A 24,286-nucleotide genomic window follows, 5' to 3' on the forward strand; every position below is an offset into this window, starting at 1 on the left:
ATTGTTCAATAAAATGTTAAATAGCTTCACATTAAATGTATTAAATGCAAACCTCCATGACAGTGCATAACAAATATGCCCTGGCTCACAAAAACCCAATCATGTCCCTTGATAATGGAGCGTGCCAAAAGCGACGTGCTAACACCAATCTTTCACATGTGACACAACAACAGAAACAGCGTGGAGTGAGAAAATGAGTGAGGACATTGAGGAAATTGTTAATAAAAAAAGGACAGGTCAGCAAGCCAGAATGGCAGATTCATATTTAAATCTATTAAAGGAGAAATCTGTAATATACTGACTATGATAAATTATAAAATGACTGTAATAGATTATCATGCCAAGTTGAAATACTTCCTGACAACAACACTACAGCTGCAGTGTCCTTTGAAATTTCAATCCCAGTCTGAAACTTGTGCTATTGTTTGCCTGTGTCATGTTTATTATATTATACATTATTATTTATTTCTTATTATTATAGTTCAAATTAATGACATAGGATGCGTTACTGTCTGTTTATGAGTCATAAGAAATCAATAACAACCCTGTAGAAGAAGAATATGTTTATAAATGTTAAACTGAACGAAAAGTTAATGGAGTCTGGCAACAGAAGGCAGATAACCATTAAACTCCAGAGTGTCATTTTCAGAGCAGTGGGCTTTTGTTTTCTGGATAAGGGGCTTAGTTTTACATTGACAACTGACCATTATAAACAGCTGATCAACTCACAGTCTAGGACTCATCCCTGCTAGATAGTGTCGAATTACAATGTTGTGCTCATCTTGCACTCCTGCAGTGTTCCTGCAGCCTACCTGAGCTCCCTTGAGTCTGGGGAGGAGAGGGTGTGGGGGAAACATTTCACTTCAACCGTATATTGTATATTAAACAGGGATTCCATTGTTACCATATTGTTTCTTTAAGTCTATTACCGGTGTGCCTTATTAAATAAAATAGTTAATCCAAAGTAAGGAGGTTAAATCCAACCTTTATTACCCCAGCCGTTATTTAAAAAATGGTGATTAATAATTGGCAATTATTATCTATACCAAATGAAATTAAAAATTCTATCATGATAATTTTTTCAGCTATATCGTCCAGTCTTACTTCTTTGCAGATTTAATTAAAACCTTTATCGGTGTAAATGAAATGTTTGACACCGTTCGAAGCATATAAATGTAAGATGACAGCTTGTCTACAGTGGAGCACTCAGCCTGTCACGTCACTCAACTGAGGCAGTCCCTGCATTACAGTTCACACACTGAACCAGTGACCTTCTGGACACAATAAAGCACCTGTGTGTCAAACTAATGGCCTCACTGATGACAGCATGCCAAAGTCTATTATTGGTCTGTTATGGGTGTTTTTCATCTAAGAGGCTCAAGACAGAGGGTCAAATATCAATTTAGTTTTTACTAGAATTAATTTTTTAAAGTAAGATTAAGGTCAGCATCCTCATTGACTTCTATGTGCATGTGGCCAAATTTAAAAGTCTGTGAAAAATTAATTGCATTTTGATATGAGGAAATTGCAGAGGGGTTATCTGTCATTTCATTTTAATAAAGACTGAACTCACATAAAGTCAGACTTTGAGGATGACGTGTGCTGTATTATTTAAATGTACTCAGCTCAGTCAGTTTTGCCTGTCTACAAGCATCACAGATCATTTCTTCAGCAAAAGTCATGTTTTCAATCAAACCCTCTTTTTAAAGTCAGAGTTGTAATTGTTTTGTGGTAACAACCAGCCAAGAGAGGAACTATTGAAAAGTAAAACAAAACTGAGGAATTGTGTTACCTGATAACAGCATTGGATCTTTTTCTTGTGTTTTCTTGACATGGTCCGACTCCCCTGTGAGTGAGCTCTCATCGATCTTCAGATCGTTGCTTTGGATGAGGACTCCGTCGGCAGGCAAAAGGTCACCTGAAAGATGCATAAAAAAAATATGTACAAAACTTTGCAATTATTTTTGAACGAATCTTGGATTACACGGTATTCATTCTAACCATTTTTAATTTGTTCATTTTGAATTTTATCCTTCAAATTATTTGCATTAAAGAGACTGTTTACCCCAAAATCAAAAATACATATTTCTCCTCTTACGTTTTGTGCTATATATCCATTTAGATTGTTTTGGTGTGAGTTACTGAGATTTGGAGATATCAGCCATAGAGATGCCTTCTCTCTATAATGAAAGCAGCACTCAGCTCATGGTGCCCAAAGCACCAAGAAATACATCTGAAGAAATCAGAAACAATGTCACTTCCCAGAAATCACAACCCAATTACTCAAGATAATCCTCAGACCTTGTTGTGAGAAGTTCCATGTTAAAACTATGTTCTTTCTATGACAGAATCTACTGGAACTACTTCATTTCTGAAGTACAATCTACCAGAACTACTTTCTTTCTACTACAAGAAAATTGCTCCTACACGAACTGTTCATAACAAGGTCTGTAAATTATCTTGAGTAACTCGGTCGTGATTTCTGGAGAGGCACATTGCTACTGAATTTTTCAAATAAGTTTTTTTGGTGCTTAGAGCGCCATTAAGGCCCATAATATTCAAGAGAAGGCAGACATCTCTATGACTAATATAATATCTAGATGGATAATAGCACTACAGGCCAGACAGAAAAATACGCGTTTTTGATTTTGGTGTGAACTGTCCCATTAAATTAAATGGCTTCAAAAACATAGCTGACAATCTCTTCTTACCATATTTTACTTGTGCAATGTCACCGACCACAATCTCAGCCACAGGAATTTGGATAACTTGTCCTCCGCGGACGACAGTAAATTTCTGTTCCTGCTCAATGCGACTCTGGAGGCCCCTAAACTGCTTCTCTTTACTCCAGTCGTTGAATGCTGTCACCAGCACCACACAGATAACTGACAGGAGAATGGCGGCACCCTCTATCCAGCCCGCTTCTGACTCATTTTCATCCTCCGCACCGCCAGCAGCCCTTCCACAGTCTACAGAGGGACAGGGGGCAAACATTAATACAAGTACAATAGAAGTTCAATAACAACCATCGCATCATCCCATCACTCAGACACAATGAAATGCAGAGAATGAAAGAAATTAATGCAGTGTGAAACACTAAGAGAAGGGGGAATGTCATTAGATTCTACAATGAAATAAATTCACTGGATAAATGAGGCAGAGATACACAACTGACAAACATTTGTTTAACATAAAATGGTAACACTTTATTGTAATATAATAATTTGTGAACCTTTAAGAAATCATTGCATGGAGAGATGCACTAGATATTTGTAACACTGTTAATGACTAATAACTCACGTGTAAACTGCCAATAATCATTTGGAAGGCTATTTTAAAGTTGCAACTGATAATTATTGTATTGTATTGTACATGTGTACTAAAGGTATGTACGATAAGGTACATACATTAACTACATACGCAAGTGGTACTTATTTTAACCCAAAGCTGATCTTTTCCTTATTCTGACCCAAGTAGCTTTGTTCATTAACCTAAAGATGTAATCATGTTGCCTATACTAATTCAAGAACAAAACAAATAAAACGTAAAAATAAAGAAATCAGAGATAGGATTGTAATGAAGTGTTGTTGCTTACGTTCTCTTTCGGCATCTGGAGGTTTATAAAAAGAAAGGCCTAGTGAAACTATGGCTGCGACTTCTAGGATAATCAGTGTGACATCCTGTAGCGCCTCCCACACTAACTGTAAGAAAGTTTTGGGCTTTTTGGGCGGTATAAAATTTTGCCCAAACACTCTTTTCCGCTTCTCGATGTCTGCAGGCTGCCCACTTAGACCTGGGGAGGGAAAAGACAAAGGACAAAAAAAGAGAACATTTTATTTGTGACATTTAATGCTATTTAATGACTACAATTATCAAATATTCACATAAAAAGAAAGCCTTAATTGTGCCGTGTAATTTGAGCACAGATGGATGCATTACTGTAGACATTTTGTTCACAGGAGGAGAGCTTGTCTGTACTCTCGTCACTGGGCCTCCAAAAAACATTATCCCCAAAAGGAATCAGCATTTCTGACAGGACGCTGTGGAGGCGACAATGCTGGACAACAATGACACACATTCTGTGGGCATGACAAACATTTTCACCTCTTTCAGGCGTGTGAGAGAATGTGAGAACAGAGGTCAAATCTAATCCCATAAACTGCCTTTTTAAACACAATGGCCGACTGACAGGAGAGGTTGAATCAGCTTTAGACTCACAGGTGCCCGTGTACACTACTGTCCCGTTATAGAGTCATCTCTGTGACACATCACACGTCTGGTTGGCCTGAGAATCATTCATCCATGTGCACAGAGAGCATTCTGCAGCCACCCATTCAAATGCCTCCACATTCAAGGCACAGTCATATATTCAAAAGGGCCTTCGCACATTTGATGATGCATGACAGTTTTTCACTTCTATTCATGCCGCCTGACTCTGTGTGGGTGGCTGTGCAGGCTGGATGGAGCTGTGTGTGTGTGCGTGCGTGTGTGTGGCAGAGAGGAGGTGGATCAGGATTGGGGGCCAGGGAAGAGTGACTGTGTGAAACTGCTACTGACAGGCAAATAGGGGGTAGGTGGGGTGAGGTGGGGGTGAGGGTGCAAGGGACTGAGACTAATAAAGAGTGGAGCTACTGACGGCTGGAGAGAAGGTGCACTCGGAATAGCAGCGTCGTAATAGGAAGAAGGATCAGTAGGGTCAAGGTATGGGCAGACAGAGAAGGACAGACAGACACATGCTCACAGACTAGAGGTACAATGCAAATCATGACACCACATTTGGATAAAGAGTCTGTGCAGTGTCAACAGCAACAGGAGTGAAGCACGTTGCTCTTTTGATAATGAGACAGTTCTCCTTCTCTTATGCAAAGAAATGCTTTCAAAACCGACAGCTGAACGTAATTGTTTTAGTCATTTTTAAACACAAAATGCCAAACAATGTCAGGTTGCAGCATCTCAAATCTGAGGATTAGCTGCTTTTCCTTGACATGTACATAATGGTGAACTAAACATCTAAATATACTATTTTTTAACGATTAATCGACTGATCGATCATTAATGGTACCAATGATTTATTTAGAAGTGCTGACAATTTGCAACCTTACAATAGGCAAAACAATTCATCAAGAAAATAATCTTCAGATTAATCTATAATGAAATTCTTGTATTCTAGCTGCATCCATAGATGGCAGAGGGAAAAGATTTTTTGTGTGTCAAGACAAATTGGGAAAGATGGGGCTACACAACAGTTGATACCAGGTTAAATTTCCATCCCCAATCACTGCTATTAAGACAAAGCCGATGCGTGCGTTGCAAAACAGTAAAAAAGATTATTTGGGTCTTTTTTTAGGTGGGGTTTTAAATCAGTGTTAAAGAGATAGATACATACCATTCATATGGAGTCTGAAACCGATTCAACAAGGGAATTTTGGCACTTTTCATGTGGCTGTCCAGTCAATGCCCCTCCTATGGGACCCCTGGCCCCCTTAAATTAAGCTAAATATTTTATTTTATGTTGCAAATTCTTCGTTTTTAGTCATTTTTATTCAGAGACTTGAAGAAAACTGCAGGCTGTACCACACATCCACAGGGGAAAAGAGCATATATTAAGATATCAGTTTTTGAGATTTTATTAATCAATATCAGACCATGCAAAGGAAAATCAATTTTCATCGGTTAAATAGATTTTTTTAACCCAGCCCTAATTAGTATAATTTTTTAAAGACAAAACAAGACATTTCAGGTCATCTTGGGCTTTGGGAAACAGTGAATAATATTTCTCACCATTGCCTAACACTTTATTGACCAAACAATTAATCAATTAATCAAATGATCAAAAGATTAATCAACAATGAAAATAACTAAGTTGCAGCCCTACTTATAATTACGTCATCTCCTTAATTTTCCATTAAATTTCCACAATTCCCTCGAGTATGTTACAAGTGTAAACCTGTTTGTTTCCAAAGTACTGTTCAATCCTGTCCTTGAACTCAAAATTTTCAAAATTCCAAAACAATCACCGCATCATTATAACCAAGACAATATGATATTAATAGAGTAATAATATGGCTGTAACTACAGACTATTTTCTTTATCAGTTAATCAAGCCCAGCTTAAACAATTATCAAAGTTTTTGATTAATTTTCTGTCAGCTAACTGAGTAATCAGTTATCCTTTGAGCTGTGATTTAACTGCAGAATCTCCAAATTAATTAAATAAGCATTGCATTTACAGTCAATGCCAACTGCCTTGTACTGATTCTGGCTGTAAATGAACATTATGCATGCTCATGATTAAATCACACCAATGACAATGGTACTACACTTTGCTCTTGAATTAATTGCTTCAATATATGATCCTAAAATGGGAACTCACTGTTCAACAGAATGGTACACTGTCATGTACTACCGCATGTTGAGATCCAATTTAATTAAAACATGATGGCCCCCTCTGTTTCATCTTTCACATTTCTACCAACTGCTCACTTTAAACAAGTTTTGGTCGACTTCATTAGAGGAAATTAATCCTGTATCACTAGGTAGATGGTTAATTGACATTACAACCTAACACTAACACATACTTTTCTAAAAGGGAGGTGAGAAGAATGACGATGACTCATCAGCAGTGCACATTAAAAGGCTACGGGGTTTATCCTGCATAGCTGCCTGTTGCTGCTCCCTGGCTGTCTCTCACCGTCCGCTTTGATTCTCTACGCCTCTAATGAAAACATGCTGACAGCTAATACCCCTTTCAATTTTACACCACATTTTCCCTTTGCATTGGAGCAATAAATACAAGTGACAGAGGACGATCAACATGTCGTCTCTCCGCTGGATACACAAACAGAAAATAGGTTGGCCTTGGCCCCTCACATCATTTTAGCACCCAGAGTCTGTCTCAAGTCAAGCAGCTAATCATTAACCATTTAATTTGGATGCTTGTCCCCGGTCGACCCCTCCGAGTACTGTCACTTCAGCCACCAGTGAGGGGTCAGGGTAAGCCTTCGCTCTGGGCCTGTCACAATTCAAAGAAAAAAGGGTTACGATTTTTCCTTTACTGCCTTTACATAACTGTGTGTAGGCAGAGAAGAGCCAACACACTGTCCAATACAATGAGACACACTGACTGGACAAAATGGGTCAAGGGAATCTCACTACCAAGAGAATATGTAAAGATTCAGGCACATAATAAAACTTGCAGTCCTGTACCTGCATCCTATCCTCTTACTTGTAAACTTTCTTAGAAAATTAAGGTCTTTGGGTTATTAGACCTTAACCAGTCCTACTTCCTTTTCTCCGCAAGAGCCCCTCTCAGGATGGCCAATGTATGTTATAACATTTACAGTCAGTATATATAAATCTTACAGTCAGGCTATTTACAGTTCATTTTCAGTTCCCCTTAGAAACCTCTTTACGTTGATTAATTTGCTGAACAGATGAGTAGGGCCACAACTACCCATTATTTCCACTGACAATTTAAATCAAACAATTTGTTAGTTAATTTAAGAAATTGTGTGTGTATTCCTTTCCTTTCTAGTTAACTTGAATTTTGCCATTTTGGAACATCTAATTTTGTACAAAGCATGTTTTTGTTGTAATGAAACTGTAGAAAAGCATAATTTAAGTGTATTTAGTATAATTTTATGTGCAAAAGTGGAACAACTTTAAATTTATTTGATTAATGACTACATGACATGATTTTACTGACGCAGCCTTTAAAACCAGGAGAAGACAACATCCACGCCATATCACGATATGACTAGTATATTCAAAGTCTAAGACGATATCTCGTCTCACAACACAATGTTGATATTTATCTATATATTGCCCAGCCGTAAAATAACATTTTAGCAATTATTTCCCTATGCTTCTTTCCCATTTACATGTGATCAAAGAACAAAAGTGCTACACCCTCATTACTATCATTTCCCTTCCAACAAAAGTGCTAAATGGATATTTTTGTGCAATTTAACACAAATATGTTTTGTAATAGGTTTGCAGCATTATACTGGTATCACTCTATAGTAACGATTTTATTAAATTTTTTTCATATTATTATAAAGTTCCAAAACAGAAACTTCTGTTTTCATACCTTTAAAGGTCATTGAAACTGAAAATTATAATAACAATAACTGTGTAGTTCTGTACAGGCCTACTATGAGTCTGTGAAACCGTGATATTTTCTGAGACACTTATCGCACTGTTTAAATCTCATCCCATTGTAACCCTATTTGGCAATACAATTTTGAAAAACTATTATCACCACTCTATTCGAGAATGAGATAATGTTCCACTGGCAAGCCATACTACAGAAGCAGGTTAGACTACAAATTAGATTTAAGGGATAGTTCAGATTATTTGAAGTGGGGCTGTATGAGGTATTTATCCATAGTCACTTAAAGTAACATGAACTATCCCTTTAAGGCTAAGTACCTACAAAAATGCTTAATGTCTGAACCTTTAATCACGAGGGAGCACAAGAAACCAACTGCTATAGTAGTTCCGCTAACAGAAGCAGGGTCTGGCCACATGCTACAATTCACTCACTGGCTAAAGCCCATGTGAGCACATCATCTTGAATTCAAGACATGAAGACAAGCTATGCTGGCCCCCTGAATTACAGAGAGTAAGCTATCATTTAACAGTCTGAACCTTCCCCATTGAATGGGGGGGGGCGTGGTGTCTGGAATGACAGATGCAGAGAGCCTGTCAGCGTTCGTGAATCGCAGTCCGATTGTGCGAGCCTCTCAGCCCACAGCCGATCAGATCGATAGGCTGGAACCCAAATATTTGACTACACTAATATAGCAATCAACTGGGAATAACTGTGAAAAATAGGGGAACACAGTCAATAGTATTGATGTGGTGTGGCCTTGTCCATTTGATAAGTCTCATTATGGAGAGCAGACAGGATCCTACTGGGTGAAGAGAAATGTTGCTGTGTTAGGAGGGCCTGCTCAAACTATTGATACTAAAACCTGATTTCATTTTTAGGGAAACAAAAACAAGTATTAAATCCTGTACGTATCCTTCTAAGTCTTTTCTGTGCGTCTACAGCCACTTTAAGCTTTTAAGCCACAACTGATTTGTATGCCCAAAAGAAAGCATCTCCAAGCCTAAATGCAGACATCTGGGTACACTTTGGAGTACAATGCTTTTGACCCTGAGCTGTGATATTCAATGCTGAGAAAATGTGGTAAAAGGATGGGAATTTTGTTATAACAGTACTCCAGTGATTTAGTTTTGCTCTTACAAACAGCTGGGGGACTCATGAGAGAAAGATCTTAAAAAAAAAAAAAAACAACAATGGTCACAACCAAGGCAACCAAGGCTCAGATGTCCTGACTCATCAAGCAAGGCCATGAAAAATAAGTAGAAGCCTCACCGCTTCCTTTGAGTTGGGTGGTGCCACTGACAAGTCCACCAGCTCTGACTACATTTGGTTGTAAATGGGGTCTTAGTTAATCATAAATGTTCCAAAAATGTAGATCACATCTCCTATAATAAAACTCAGTAAGAGTCTTTTCAATGGACCCTCCCTGCCTGGTAATAAGGTTGTCAAGATTATCGATACCTCAGTATTTTAACAATATCACATGCTTACAATGATACAATTAGAGCTTGACTGATACTGACATTTTTGGCCACTGTTCTTTTTTCCACCCTGGCCTACTTGTGGCATCAAGCTCGTGGCCGAAGAAAAAATACAGCACTTAAAAGATGACACAGTAGGGTTGGGCGATACATTAAAATTTTCCAACTGCCCACCGTCAGCCCATCAGCCATCGATTGGCAATATATTCACCCCCCCCCCCCCCCATCCTCCTGAGTAACAGCTGGGAAATGTGCACAAGCAGCAAATCCACTACATTATGGATGCTATTTGCTTTCACTACATGCAGTGAACAAAATAAACTCACAAAGTGTCAAGAAATTAAACATTCTTACACCAATTTTCCTTATTAAACAGAAAAATACAACAGTACACCCTCTAAATTCAAGCTTCTCCCTTTTACCGAACTGAGATGAGCTTAATTAGCTTAACTCCTCATGAAACACGCTTCAAACTTGACAGAAAAGCATGTAAAACAAACAACAAACAGCAAATATCTTCCCAAAACTATTTAAAAAAAATACATATTTTTAACTCTCTAATCTTTTTAACTATTTTTTAACAACTGCCTAGGACTTTTTTCTTTTTCCTGTGGTATCAAAAGAGGAATCAAGTATAATTTTTTATGCTGGCATTGTTTCCCAGTTTAAAGTCCTAGTATTGTGACAACTCTGTCTAGTAAACACCCATGTCTTTCACACTTCATGCCACAAGTATGTAACAAAGGCTTCCAGATAAAATGTGTCATCTCCAAGGCCAAGCTAAGGTAGCCTTAGTGACATCACTAACATTATCTTCTCACGCTTGATAAAGCTCCTACAAAAACTACAGCAACTATTTTCAGAAGCTGAGCAGTGTTCCATATGAGAAGTAAACTGATTCTGATGTGTAAAACCCCTTTGCATGTTAGTGATGTTTATGTAACTCACCACACAACTAGACAAAAAAAATAAATAAATAGAGGGACGGAAAACTGAGACTTAACTGGTACTCATTTCAAGACGGTTACTTACTGAAGCACAGAAAGCGCCAGACTGCATGCAGGGAGGAAGTGGATTCATACAAATAACATCAGGCTAACTGCCAGAGCTTCAGGTACCGGTGAGATCCACACCACTATGAAACTGGGTTTGTTTGAGAAGTGCAGCATATCAGCAACACTAGGAGACTTGTTAAATCAAACAGCTGGTTATATGGTTATCTGTGATTAATGCCCTTCAGGCTTCACCTTTTATTTCATTACACTGCAGCAATGTGACTGGTTAATGGTTTACATTTGTCAAACAGACAAACGTAATATCTGAATTATCTTTTGGCGGTGTTCATTATCATAATTTAGCCAGCACATTGTAAAGTGTGCATAATCAACTCTTTTCACACTCAGAGCATTTGAATGTTAATTATGAAAATCAACTTGAATCACAGCCCCATGACTGGGAGATCTTAAAGATACCCAGCTCTATGTGGTAGTGCCATGATATATTACATTTCACAAATCCAAACAAATTATGCTGAAAACTAGTAGAGTAGAGTGGTACATCCATGCACTGCTGCAACGGAGAAGTTCAGTCAAACTTCTTTGGGTGAAAAAAGGAGCTTGGAAATGTGGAGGATTAGTGAAGGATTGGCTTAAGAGGTTCGAGAAATGGCCAACCAACTAATTAGAAATCCCTTTTCAATTGTCAAGCTCCTGTAATCTTAAATGATGGCTTAATTTCCCGAGCCAGTGACGAATGAGCTGATTGAAACTGGAAGTATCAAAACTCGGTGGCTGTGTACCAAGCGGGACAGCACCTGCTGTGAGGGGAAACAAAATGTGGACCTATTCAAGCTTATCAGTACAATACAGTTGCAAATAACCACAGAAATAACAACAAATGTTTCAGAAAATTAGGTAAAAGCTGCCTTTGCTTTGTAAAGTAGCAATCCATTTTATAAAAAGATTTGTTTTCATTAGGAATCTAGAATAATCTAATATTCTCTCACACATGTTTGATAACCTGGAGATTGTAAGTACACACTGCTGGGAGGCAGAAAATTGCTAGATCATACAGCTACAGGAGGAAATTGATTTATGGATCCAATATCATCAATGCAAATTGAAAACATCAATCCATATAGTCATCTTTAAGACACACCTTTATTTTAAAATTCACACAGCAGGTCTGTGTCAACGTTTCTGTCCAAACGCACATCCTTCCTAAACAATAATACAGTGTGAGCACCTGGGAGGTAATGGCGAACAGCCAAGAAAAAAACGATGATATTTACTCCTCTCTCAGAAATAAATCAGTGGTGTGGAAATATATGCAAACAATACCAGTACCAAATCCAAATACTCTGGAAACAAGGAACCTGGCAGAGCATCCAGTCTGCTAACTTGTTGCTCTCACTGTGAAAAATATTAACTGCTCCATTTCATCGATGTTAGGCTGAATAACATGCATGCATGCTGAAATTGAAATTGGTTTTCTGTTGGGAGATGCCAGGACTTAAACCTGTGGTGAGTAAGAAAAAGTATAGATAATAAATGTAATTTTTTATGCTATGAGTAGAAGAAAAATCTGCTAACCACTAGGGCAATTTGGGAAATGTAAAATTCCATAGGCTTAAAGGAGCAATCTGTAATATATTTTATATATTTTAAAATGGCCATGATATGTCATCAGGAATTAAGTAAACATGCTAAGGTGAAATACTCTATACTGACAACAGCGCTACAGTCATGGGTGTTTCACTTTGAAATTTCCATTCTGGGCTAGAATGATGGTCTCACGCTGATTAGAGTTTAAATGAATGCTGAATGTTTGCCAAATGAGTAAGTGTCTTTTTATGAGTCGTATGAAACCATTGTTAATCATTTAGAAGGAGTAGAACAACATGTTAATGGAGTCTGGAGTCAGTAATGCAGTCACTCACTGGACTGTGTACTTTCTGATCAGTGTGATTTAGTTTACAGGAAGACAGGCTTAACTTTACATTGACAAACAACTGACTGTTAGAAACAGCTGATCAACTTACAGTGGAGGACTCTTTGTCGCAAAGTATAATTCTGCACTTCTTACAGAAGCATTAAATAGGATCTCAACCTATTCATTATACCATCTAAGTCTCCATCTCACTATGGACTGCGGTGCTAATTTTTGATTGTTACATGTTGCTTCTTTACGTTAATACTGATGAAACAATTGTTTTGTCTTGAAAGCTGGTTTTGAGGCGAGTTCTATACTTTTGTTAAATGTTCTTCTTATTAAGCCATGTCTTAATGTGTTAGTCGAGTCAATTTAAAGAAAATCTTACTGCAATTAAGCAGTTACAATTATGTCTGATTATTTGTGTTCTTTTCTCTGTCGGTCTAAACAAATAGAAAGGGCTGGCAGCAGCTTCTGTCACTGATTGTGTTAAACAAGCAAATTATATTGTATCAAAGTGTTCGCAGCCCCCTGAATAAAAATCTTAGTGTTTTTAGACTTAATGATATCAGCAAATATTGTACCATTGTGAAGCGATATATTGTACCTTCATGAGACTTGTGATTTACACTCCTAGTTAAACGTAGTTTCCAAACATGCTTACAGTTACCTGCTCACAAAGCAACCAATACCATGTAGAGCAATCATCTTGCTTAATAGCAAAAAGTGCTAAAAAAGTTCACAAGCTTCCACGTTCTTTTTCTGAAGCATAGAGCAGGTAGAACGAGCAGAGGAGGATGATTACACTAGTACTCATGAAACAACTGGTGTCACTCACGCTACAAATATGACAGGATTCTATATTCACCAACCTGACACAGCCACACATGCATGTTTGGACAACTCACTCAACAGACAAATTCCAATTCAACGATTTCTCCTCAGTTCAGACAATGGCCTACTGGCCTGCATAACAGGCACTGAAACAAGGAAAAGAGGCTGCATGCTGTACTCTTGCATACTGTCAATAAATGAAAGGTCAAGAATTAAAGAGTGAGGTAGTGATTCTTGAATGAGAGATACTTTGTGTTGTCATATAGCATGACATTTATCACATTCCTTTTGGTTTGATGAGCCCCAGGATTTTTTTTTCCTGCTTTGAGACAGTGAATAGAGGACTGTTGCTGCTACAGTGAATATGCGGTGCCGTTTTAATCTGGGATCAAACCGAAAATCCCCTCCCATAAGAGTTCAGTCAAGGTCACACTGGCGATTAGGCAGACTGTCTATAGAGACAAACTGAGACAGAGAGAAAAAGAGTGATGGAAAAGGGAAAAAGAGAGAGGTGTTATCAAAGACCACTGCCCCAGTGGAGTACGACTATAGTCTGATAAGTAAATTTTGCAAAAGTCTAGTACAGGCATTATACAACGTGACTGCACACAGATTGCAACAAACTTTTTCCAACTGTTCTAGTCTCCTAAATATGTTATTTAAAACATATCAAAAGTTTTAAGAAATCAAAGTGAGGGAAAATATTGAATATACTGAAGTCCATAAAGCCACATTTTTCCATTGCATCACTGTTAAACACTGATTTATGCATGTCCTCTCATCGGACGTCCACACAAAGGAGACAGTGCTGTCCACAATCAACCAAAAACTGTTTTACATGAGACATGGAGTTGTATGCAGAACAATGAATGTGCAAAAGGAAATTCTCAGTCCTTAGATGCATAAATGGGTACAAAGTGGTTCATTGTCAGGCAATATCTTTCTAATGAAAAGTTTTTATCATTTCACATTCCAAGCATTCCTCAAAAAAACTTTGAGGTGTCAATTTGACAGTCATGGATACTGTGAAAGAAATATTATTCTAATTTGAGTGACAATAAATAATAATGTTTTTCATTTATTTAACCAGTGCTAACATTTATTATTGATGGATTAGTGCCTATTTATGTTGCCTTGTATACTAAATTAATGATATCAATTTAAATTATTATATTAGGAAGCAAAAGTCCCAGGGTATGATTAAGAAACACCTTTGAATCATCACTTGGATCTCTTGGAACATTTTATGTTATCAAGGAGGCTTATGAGTACTAAACATTTCAGGGCTTAACAATAAGTTGTCTAGTGTCCATAAAATGCCATGTTGGGTTAGTAAATCTGGCTACTCGCTTGACCAACCAGGCAAGTGGTAAAAAAAAAAAAGACTTTTTCATCTCATTAAGAACATATTGAAGAAACAAAATCCATTGGGATTTTCAATTTGTGTGAGGCTGAGCCACACTTTTAGGTAAAATGTCTGGACTATAAGAGCATAGTCCAATCTCTATGGTGAAGAGTTTAGTGGTAAAAGAGTAACAGAGGAGACACTGAAAAGATGAACTCACTCCTTCCCTAACATGTTCAAGTCATTACTATCCAGCCTCACAGCCTCCTGTTTTGTCCGCCACATGTGGGACATTGACCTGCCTGCAGCCTGGTGCTGTGCCCAGGCAGACAGCTGGTCTGTCTGAAGCCTACACACAGAGAGACACACACACACGCACGCACAGACACACAGAGGTGAACAGGGAGAGAGGGAGGGTATGAGGGACATATCCACAGACCTTGAAATAGAGCAGGACTGGCCCAGGTCAGAGCCAGCCTGCCCGGCCACCTGTCTGGCATATGAGTTTTCCAAGGAAGTGATGTAAAGGTATCTACAATGTGGATGACACGTCCAATGACACACCTCCTAAACTATGTTTGCGACACATTAGCATTCCAACAGCGCTCACTACTAGCCCTGTTGTGAAAACATCCTGCATTTGATCCAATTAAACAATCAGCATGTTGAGTGTAGTGGAAGCTTTACTCTACCCTCTATAGGCGATGTTTTTAATCGGTTGCAGAGTCCTTGAATATCCTCATAAGATTCCCCAATTTTGCTTAGCGCCTCTGCCCCTCTCAGTTCCATAAGGGAGCGCAGTTCTTTGAGTGTGCAGCCAAACTCTCCATCGTGGTTGGCCTCCACCAGGGAGTTCTTCACCCCACTGTATGAGTTGTTCGCCATTGTCTCGCCGTCTCCCCGCTCTAGTGCAAAGCGTTGCTGCTTCGGCTCAACAGTGGGGGTAAAAAACAAAGCGTTGTCCCGGAAAAGCTTAAATCCTCAAGAGTGCGAACACAGTGGTAGTTCCCATAAACAGCTGGCAGGCCCTTCAGAGGCAGCTGGAGTCATACGGCAGGTAGTAGGGCAGGGATATTACAAAACAAGCCATTTCCCTTGGAGAGCTGAGTTCCTAGTCTTTCATGGTGACCGAGGATCACCCACAGAGGCGGAGATCACCATGCATGCAGATCTGGAGGGGAAGAGCAAACATACAAAAATCATTAGTAACATGACCAAGTGTTATTTCATGTACAACGGGGTTTCACATACACGACCTGATAACACACTGACAGTATTTGGGCAAACTATCCAGAAATATCGCAATGAAATTCTTAAAGCTGGAAAACCTTCAACTTAAGATTCACAGGCTCGCCTATTTTTTCTGTGTGACGCATGTGCTTCTCAGCAGACATACACATTAAAAATTATCTGTTGACAGTTACATCGACATTATATCAGCAACAGGACACCTCTCACTACAGTTTCATTGTCTACATCTGTGCAGTATGTCACAAACATGAAAAAAAAAAGAAAAATCGGGTGCAGGGCAGTGCCCCCCTCCCCTTCTCTCTTTACTCTTCTCCCTCTGTCCATTCATCTCTCCCTTCCTCTCTGAACAAGGGGGGAAATCACTGATTGCCTTCAGAAAACAGCTCTTTTCTTCTCTTCAGACTCTTCTGCAAACTCTATGTAGAAAGACAGGGCTTTCAGCAGCTGCCTGGCAGCAGAAATGCAGCCTGTGTGGATACCACAGCATGTGCAAGCCACAGCAATTCAAACATGGTGCTGTCATGCCAATGTGTAGTGTGAACAAGCCATGATTTATTGCCGATATCAGAGAAATCGAAAAAAAACTTCTCCATAGCCAATTTATTTTTCAGTCAGTCCAGTCATCCTTTGTCGCTTTTTTCAATCCTTTATTGAGAGTGATTTTTTTTCTTCCAACTGCTGGTATCACAGCCTCACAGTAGAAGACAGAACCAGCCTGAACAGTACTGTTAAAATGTGTTTGAAGATCGTCGGAGCGAAACAAACACATCTAAATTCTTTTTGCAACTAACAAATTCTCTGGAAAGCAGCAATTATCTTTGTTTCTTTTTTTAACATGATTTTTTGGGCTTTTTGCCTTTATTCAGATAGGACAGCTGAAGACATGACAGGAAAGGAGGAGAGAGCAAGAGGGGATGACATGCAGCAAATGTGCTGCAAGTGGGAATCGAACCTGCAGCCGCTGCAGAGGACTGACAGCCTCAACACATGGTGCGCACACCCTACCAACTGAGCTATAGGGGCGCCCCCTATCTTGGTTTCTTATGATCATATTTTTGAGAGGGAACTTTCTATGTTGCCATTATGGCATTGTTATGTTTTACCACTTTTCCAAATTGTTGTGTCCCTCTGCAATGCTCTGTATTTTTTTTTAACAATTGTCATCATTGGTATATCCTTTTATTGTGCTTTTGCAAGGTTATTTATCAGCATTATTTATAAATTCTATTCCATATTTTGCTTGCTGGCTTCATGAATTGTTTGTTCCTTTGTTACTGTGTTTTTTTATTATTATATACCAACCTGCTCCAATTGCCCTGAACGCTGAACTGAACAATCATGTATGCACTAATGTTTGTAAAGATTGCAATTCCATTATCTGTGTAGTTTTCCTGGGGTGTCTTGACCTATTACTCTTGGGGATGTGCCATACGTTGTTCATGAAAACACCGGTATATATTTCATTATGATAAAGAAAACTTTATATTGTACGTCATACAGTCATACATGGCAACAACAAGCATGGCTGAAAGCAAAAGTAATACTGCAACCAGCTCGACAATGGAGGAGTTAGTTCCAAAAGGGGGAGCGACTTCAATAGTGTGGAAGTGGTTTGGTTACAAAATATGAAACATACAACAAACCAAGGTGATACGTAACCACCGCAAGAAAGCTACAATAACAAAAGGGGTAATACAACGTCACCATTTTGAGCATGAGCACCCAGTTCAATACAAAGAGAGCTCAAGAACTATTGTGAGTTCTAAACCATAAATGTTTTTCAGTAGTTTGTCATACCATCACAAATCATTATCACATTATACTGTAAAATACTCAGATATTAACTGTGATGCTTACTGTGAGCATACTAAGGTTGTCACGATAACAGAAGTTTAAACTTTGACACAGGACTAGTATTAAAAAAAAAAGGGTAAAGAAAAAAAAGTCACACAACACTGCCTGGATTTGCTGTCCTGCAAGCCAAATTTCAGGCAGGAAAACAGGGTAAACTTTTCATGGTTTTGGTACTTACAATACTATCAAATATTAGTACTGTATTGTTTTAAATGTGATATTGACAACATATTGAAGTATTGATACTTCTCAGTACCTTAGAGCATACTCGTGTGACATTTGTGTTTACCTATTTTCAGTGTAGCATTTTAAACAATGTTAAATGGTGTCAAATATATTTTCTGTTCATTATACAACTACAGTACAGACACTTGCGCTCAAATATTTTACTGCTGCATTAGAGGAAATATGGAAGCCATGAGACAAAACCACTCTGCTACTGAGACAAGTAGCAAAGTAATTAGCAAAACTGCCAACAGCCATTTTCAAGAGATTTTGATTAGTTGTACTTGAGTCGTAATAAAATAATAATAATTTTGTCATCTGGACAAAACACTTGTCAAGTAATGTGCACTCTGTTTCCTGGTCAGAGTGAACAGAGTGGAGCATTAGCATTCAGTAATCACTCTGCTGCTCTGAGCAGCTCCCAGGGTTTTACCTGCATACAGAATTTAAAAGGTAGTCCTCCTTTCTCCTCTGCACTGTTTATCTACCGTCAATACAAACTTCTTGCAGCTGTTACACAGAAAAGAGCTTCCAGTAGCATCTCTCTTTTTCTTGTCTGTTGGGTTGTGTTTGGTTGCAGTTCCTTTTGGAGTGTAACAGAAAACATTAAGACATTAAGCTTCTAATACTGTGAAGAAAATTTGTTGCTAACTATTTTGATAATCATTTTAGTAATGTTTCATGCAAAAATGTCAAACATTTGCCGGTATCAGCCTCTTAAAGATAGAAATTTGCCTATTTTCTTTGTCATTTAAGAGAATAAATGTGACAAGTATTTGGATTGAGCTCTAGGAAAGCATTTTTTAATTGGGCTGCACAATAAATTGAAAATATTGCCGAAATCACACTATGGCCAAGTCCAATATCCAAATTGGAGACGCTGCTGCACAATCACAATATGTGTCAAAATAATTTCAGTGTGATGTTTTAAAGGTTATTTTTTGGGTGCCTTTACTGACAATGACAGCTGAAAGTATCACAGGAAAGAGGGGGGAAGAGATGGGGGATGACACGCAGCAAATGGGCCGCAGGCGGGATTCGAACCAGCGGCTGCTGCAGAGAACTAACAGCCTCAATACATATTGCGCACGCCCTACCAACTGAGCTATAGGGGTGCCCCAGTGTGATGTTTTAAACTGTCATCCAGCCCTAATTTTGAATAACTTTTTACCATTTTATAGATTAAATGATTAATTGAGGAAATAATGAGCAATCAATAATGAAAATAGCTAGTGGTTGCAGCCCTAAATGAGATAAACTGGTAAGAATTATTCAAGTTATTTTTAACTCTGATCTAGGCCAATACTCCCCCCTGGCCCAAGGATGTGTCTTAAAACTTAATGCACATGAGTTGCAAGCTTTATCAAAGGTCAAAATTAATTTGCGGGCCAGTAGTTAGTAACCTACTTATGAACCTGAAACAGTTTAAAGCCCAGTAAAACACAAGACAGAAGTTCTACCTGATCAAAAATAAGGATATTGCCATTTAAAATTTTAGTTTCTACTGTCTTATATGGTTACAGAACTTGGTGGAGAGGTACTTAAACTATTCCATGATCCACTTTAAAATCAACGGTGTCTGGCTGAAAGGGCACCTATTTATTTGCAGACTAACAACAGAGGTCTTTGGGACTATAACTGAGGTAGGTATGAAAAATTATACATGTACTCTTAATGGAACTGGAGGCTGGACAGAACATAAGTTGGAACTCAAATAAAGGGTACAAATTATCCCACTTCACTTAGATTGTCAAGATACCACCAAAATGTTCAAATGTATGACTATACTACATGACTGTAGCATCTGACAAAAGCAAATGCATAAAATGTGAAGGGATTACTTCAGGAATGCTTCAAGTCACACCACCCATACTGTTGTTAGATTTATACTTATTATTATAAGTTTGTAAATAATCCTCATTCCCACCTCCCCACCCAATAGAGTTGGGCAATGATCTTTACTTTTAAATACCGAGTAGAAAATTACAATTACTTTTACACACGGCAAGGCCAATCTCCATGATAAAGAACAGCAGTTTCCTCTTCTAGTCTGACCAGGTGTTAAGTAAAGCATCAGTCAAATCCTTTCATCTTCACTGTATCACAGTACGCTACCATGTTCAAACGATATACAGGTCTGTCACTGAAAAAAAAAAAAAAATCAGAATGAAAAAAAGGCCACCAGCTTCCCTGCAGTGTAACTGGTGGGGTAACGTGGTGAGCAGGGACCAAGTGACTGATTACCTCAGGAAAAGCCTTCTGTTTAATCTAATTAAGACTATCTGTGGCATCAGGGAGCTCCATGGTGCTCTACATGGGAGAGTCCATTCTAATGAGAGGCTGCTGTCCATTCAGCTTTAATCAGCCTAACACAATGAGGCTGATTCATTCATGGCCACCAAGTTGATGGGAAATTTGTCTAGAAAGTGAAACACAGGACCACGAGCATACAACAGTACAATTACACAGACTGAAGCACTGCAAGTGTTTTAAGGAGGATTTGATTTGATGACTGTCTTTTGTCCCACAAAACTGGATTTATTAGAAAAATGGACTTGATTTCCAGCCTGAAAGCATTTTGTCAAACACTAAACATACAGTGTACTTTCAGGTGGAAAGCCTTGTCAGACTGTAATTCGCACTGGACTCAGCAATCTGATCCATAAGGCACTAGAGCAGGCAGACAGGATCGTTTTTCCTCGCCTGGAAAAAATGCTGCAGTTATCTATTAGATGGGAAGGTTTTACTCACTTTCTGCATTTCTGACCGTACTAAAAGCTGAAACATGTTTGAGGATACATTCATCTTTCTTTACATCAGACAGGACATCAAACATGCAATTTCAAACTGAAAATACTGTATGTCAGAACTTTAAACTGGGACGCAGATGCAGTAGGAGAGAAAATGTAGGTTTTATTACTGCTCACTGCACAAATGAATGCTTGCAGCTTATTCCATTGAGATTCTTGGAAACTATTCTGTCACATGTTGAGTTTCTATTTGGAGCCATCTGCCATGGAAAACGGGACAGAATTTATTATTTATTACAGAGCATAATTGCAGGGCCGGGTGTATTACTGAGGTGGGAGAGATCACAGAAATCCCTATTTTGAAGAGGAAATTCTCTTTGCACCTCCTGTCCTGACCCCAGATTTAGGGTAAAGTCTTCAGTCAATGTTCATAGACCATCAAAACTAATATTCACACCACTGTTCTGATCTCCATGAAAAACATATAAAAGGATGTTCTTAGGGCTTGAACAGAAATGCCAGGGAATGCCAAACTAAGCCTTTAGAAAATGTTCATCTCTCTGTAGCTTAAGTAAAATCCATGGTCTGCAGGGCAAATTACACCTCTCTCAGCATACATGTGGGACAGTTATTAGACGAGTCAAACTTATTTGTGTACGTGTCCTCAATCTTGATAAATGACATGTTAAAATTGTTAAATCCTAAAGCTAGTATGGTCACTTAAGCAACCTCTTTATGATGTCCAGTGGTGGACAAGACAAGACTCCCATCTCTTGGATGAAGGACTCATTAGTACCATAATTTCTGATGTACATGTACACTACACAAAGATTTTTTTTTTCATTATTTAAAACACTATGTGCTATTATGTTACTGCTTTACTGTTAGTGGTTATTATTGCCCCTATGTCTGACACCTTCAAATTAAAGGGGGAGTAAGCAATTTTCGAGAAATATACTTCATAGTTGGCCCTCATTCCCAGGTAGTCCAAAACTTAGGGTCTGGTTCATTGTTGAGTCTCACTGTTTCTCACTGTGGCTTGGCCAAACCACAAACCCAACGTGTCAGTGTTTGACAACCTTGGAATGAGACTCAACAATCAATATCATTCTCCAGAATCGCTTACTCCACCTTTAACCAAAAATGTATTCAATGAAAAAATCTATACAGAGCAGACAACTAAACAAAAAATAGAGAAGAATGTACACATCCTAACACCCAAACTGTACACATCTAAGAACGGAAGTATTTTTGTTGAGTTCCTTGCGCCCAATAGGCTTCCTGTGGTAATAGGTGTTACTGGTGTTACATAGTGTTCCGGCATACACTATTTGATTACATTTCTTGCCCATGGCCCCCACTGTCTAAGCTTGTTATCAATACTTTGTTGGACGACAGACGCTACAATTAGGCTATAAGCTGAATGTGTCAGTGCAGCAGCACAGAGCAGCAGGAGTCAAATTTCAAATGTAACACTATAGGCTAATCACAGCCTGACATGAAGTTACTTGACAATTGGATATGGTTGCACAGACTGAAATTCGCTAGAAGGGCAATTACGTGGAGCCACACCATCACCCAACAGTAGCAGGGTGTGTGCAGACATAAAAGCTAGCATTACGACTAGTTTGTTCTTAAAGTTAGCACTACCTCACAACTGGACATCAGCTTCAGTTGTTGGAGCCAGTGTGGGAGATGTCTGATAGATCTAGAAATTCAACACTTAATAATGAACCAACTTTCTAAACATTTGTTTTGTTCAAAGTAAGGGGAAGATCTAAAGATCTAACATAAAAGATCATAGGGCACTCTGACATTACAGACACTGAGCGTCATCACACTCTCTTTTAAAATGTCTGGTCTGTAACAAGACAATTTTATTTAGCCTATATAGCACCCAAACATAACAAATTATCTGAGACTCTAGACTAAGGTTAGGCTGACAAACATTATGTGTCTAACCTGTCCAGTTAGATGAACCAAAGATGCTTGGTTACATGGGTGACAATAGTGATTCTTTTGTGTGGGCTGTTGTTATTTGCACAATTGTTTTGTTAGCGTAGCGTCGTCAGTATAGCTAACTTAGTTTCAAGCTTCAGAGGCTAAACACAACTAAGTTATGGACATCTGGTGCAGAGATGAAGATCCTTTTAAACAACATTGTCCATCATGATGTTTTAGTGCAAATATAGTCAAATGCCAATACAGTACACATTGGTTTATTAACCTGAGGGGAACCTGAGTTTATTAACCTGAGGGGAAATGTTCCTCTTTGTGGCCCCTCCACTGCAAAACAGTAACCTTTTTTTCCCCAAATTCCAATAAGTGGACAAGTGAATTCCAGCAGTCAGGGGTAAAATGCATGCCATCTTGCACCTTGCAATGACTGCTTAAATGCGCAAATGGTCTCTACTACATGACATGGTCTTACAAGGGTAGGATTATTCACTTGTCTTGTGTACCACATGTGCAGCTTACAGCAATGAATGCAATTCTGTGCCTTCTCCATTTCCCTGTCTTCATGTGAGCCCTCTCCCACATTCACACCCCCTAACCCCACGAGCAGCAACAACGCCAAGATGAAGGAAGTGCCAACATTTGCTGTGCTGCGACAGTTTCGGGTTGCGGAGCAGGTCACATGTCACAACAGTGGAAAATCATTGTGATTGGATCTCCAAGCCAACAGCTGGCATGGTATGGTTGAATGACAGAGGCTGAGGTTAACCCTTTCCACACAACGACAGTAAAACCACAGCTCAGCATGAATACGCAGTGGCTTTACCCAAGCACCAGAGTTGTGTAAGTGACAAGCCTCTTCTCTCTACCCAAGCTATTTAAGGCTCCTTTCACACATTGGATGCACACTACATCCTCCACCCAGAAGGCTGTGGCAAGTGGAAACAAGTAGACAGGACAACAGTGGTGGGCATCTCAGAAGTAGACTCATGTCTTTGTTTCCACGCTAAGGAAACCCTCTGGCAGTTCGTACACCTCTACGTGCCAACAACTTGATGCAAGTGGAGGATAGCAATTCTAGGGATCCCTCTGCAATGGAGCTGCCTAATGCGAGGGGTGGTATTTTTAGCTTCCCCCAGACTGTCCCCTCCCCCCACAGCTAGCCATTGCTGAACTGGGTCAGGCCATGTAAATGTGGAGGGTACAAAGCAGAGACACCCAGCCCTCCTTGTGCTGCATGGCTCGCAGCTGAGAGCACTACTTCACCCCACAGACTGGGACCTCTACGCGGCTCTCAAACGCTGTCAGGCTGCCAATTTGTACGGACACACAGTCAGAGGTGTCACCAGCAACACACCATTCCCCTTCAGCTCTACTTACTTTATCTATGGGAGGATATGTCAGGGTCTCTAAAATGAAAATTAATCATAATATTTGACCCTGATCTATGGTGCAGCAATTAATTATGAATGACACATTTAATTGCTGTGTACACAAGAAAACTTGTACTCATCAGTCTAGTTTTTTAAGGATACTTTTGACACAACTGC

The 24,286-nt window shown here is 39.0% G+C and overlaps 1 protein-coding gene across 5 annotated transcripts in view; it reads right to left on the reverse strand.

The window, feature by feature from the left end:
- Nucleotides 1-24,286, reverse strand: part of atp2b1a (ATPase plasma membrane Ca2+ transporting 1a) — a 54,399-nt gene that overhangs the window by 24,007 nt on the left and 6,106 nt on the right. For all 5 annotated transcript variants that reach the window (XM_084710576.1, XM_084710573.1, XM_084710575.1 and 2 more), the window contains exons 2-5: nucleotides 15,393-15,871; nucleotides 3,596-3,793; nucleotides 2,712-2,969; nucleotides 1,793-1,918 (exon numbers count right to left, since the gene is read on the reverse strand). In XM_084710576.1, the coding sequence (XP_084566702.1) occupies nucleotides 1,793-1,918; nucleotides 2,712-2,969; nucleotides 3,596-3,793; nucleotides 15,393-15,585 (775 nt within the window). In that variant the 5' untranslated portion in view covers nucleotides 15,586-15,871. The remainder of the gene's footprint in view (nucleotides 1-1,792; nucleotides 1,919-2,711; nucleotides 2,970-3,595; nucleotides 3,794-15,392; nucleotides 15,872-24,286) is intronic.

This window comes from Lutjanus erythropterus, chromosome 22 (genome assembly GCF_056507025.1).
Source record: "Lutjanus erythropterus isolate fLutEry1 chromosome 22, fLutEry1.hap2, whole genome shotgun sequence".
NCBI lineage: Eukaryota > Metazoa > Chordata > Actinopteri > Lutjaniformes > Lutjanidae > Lutjanus > Lutjanus erythropterus.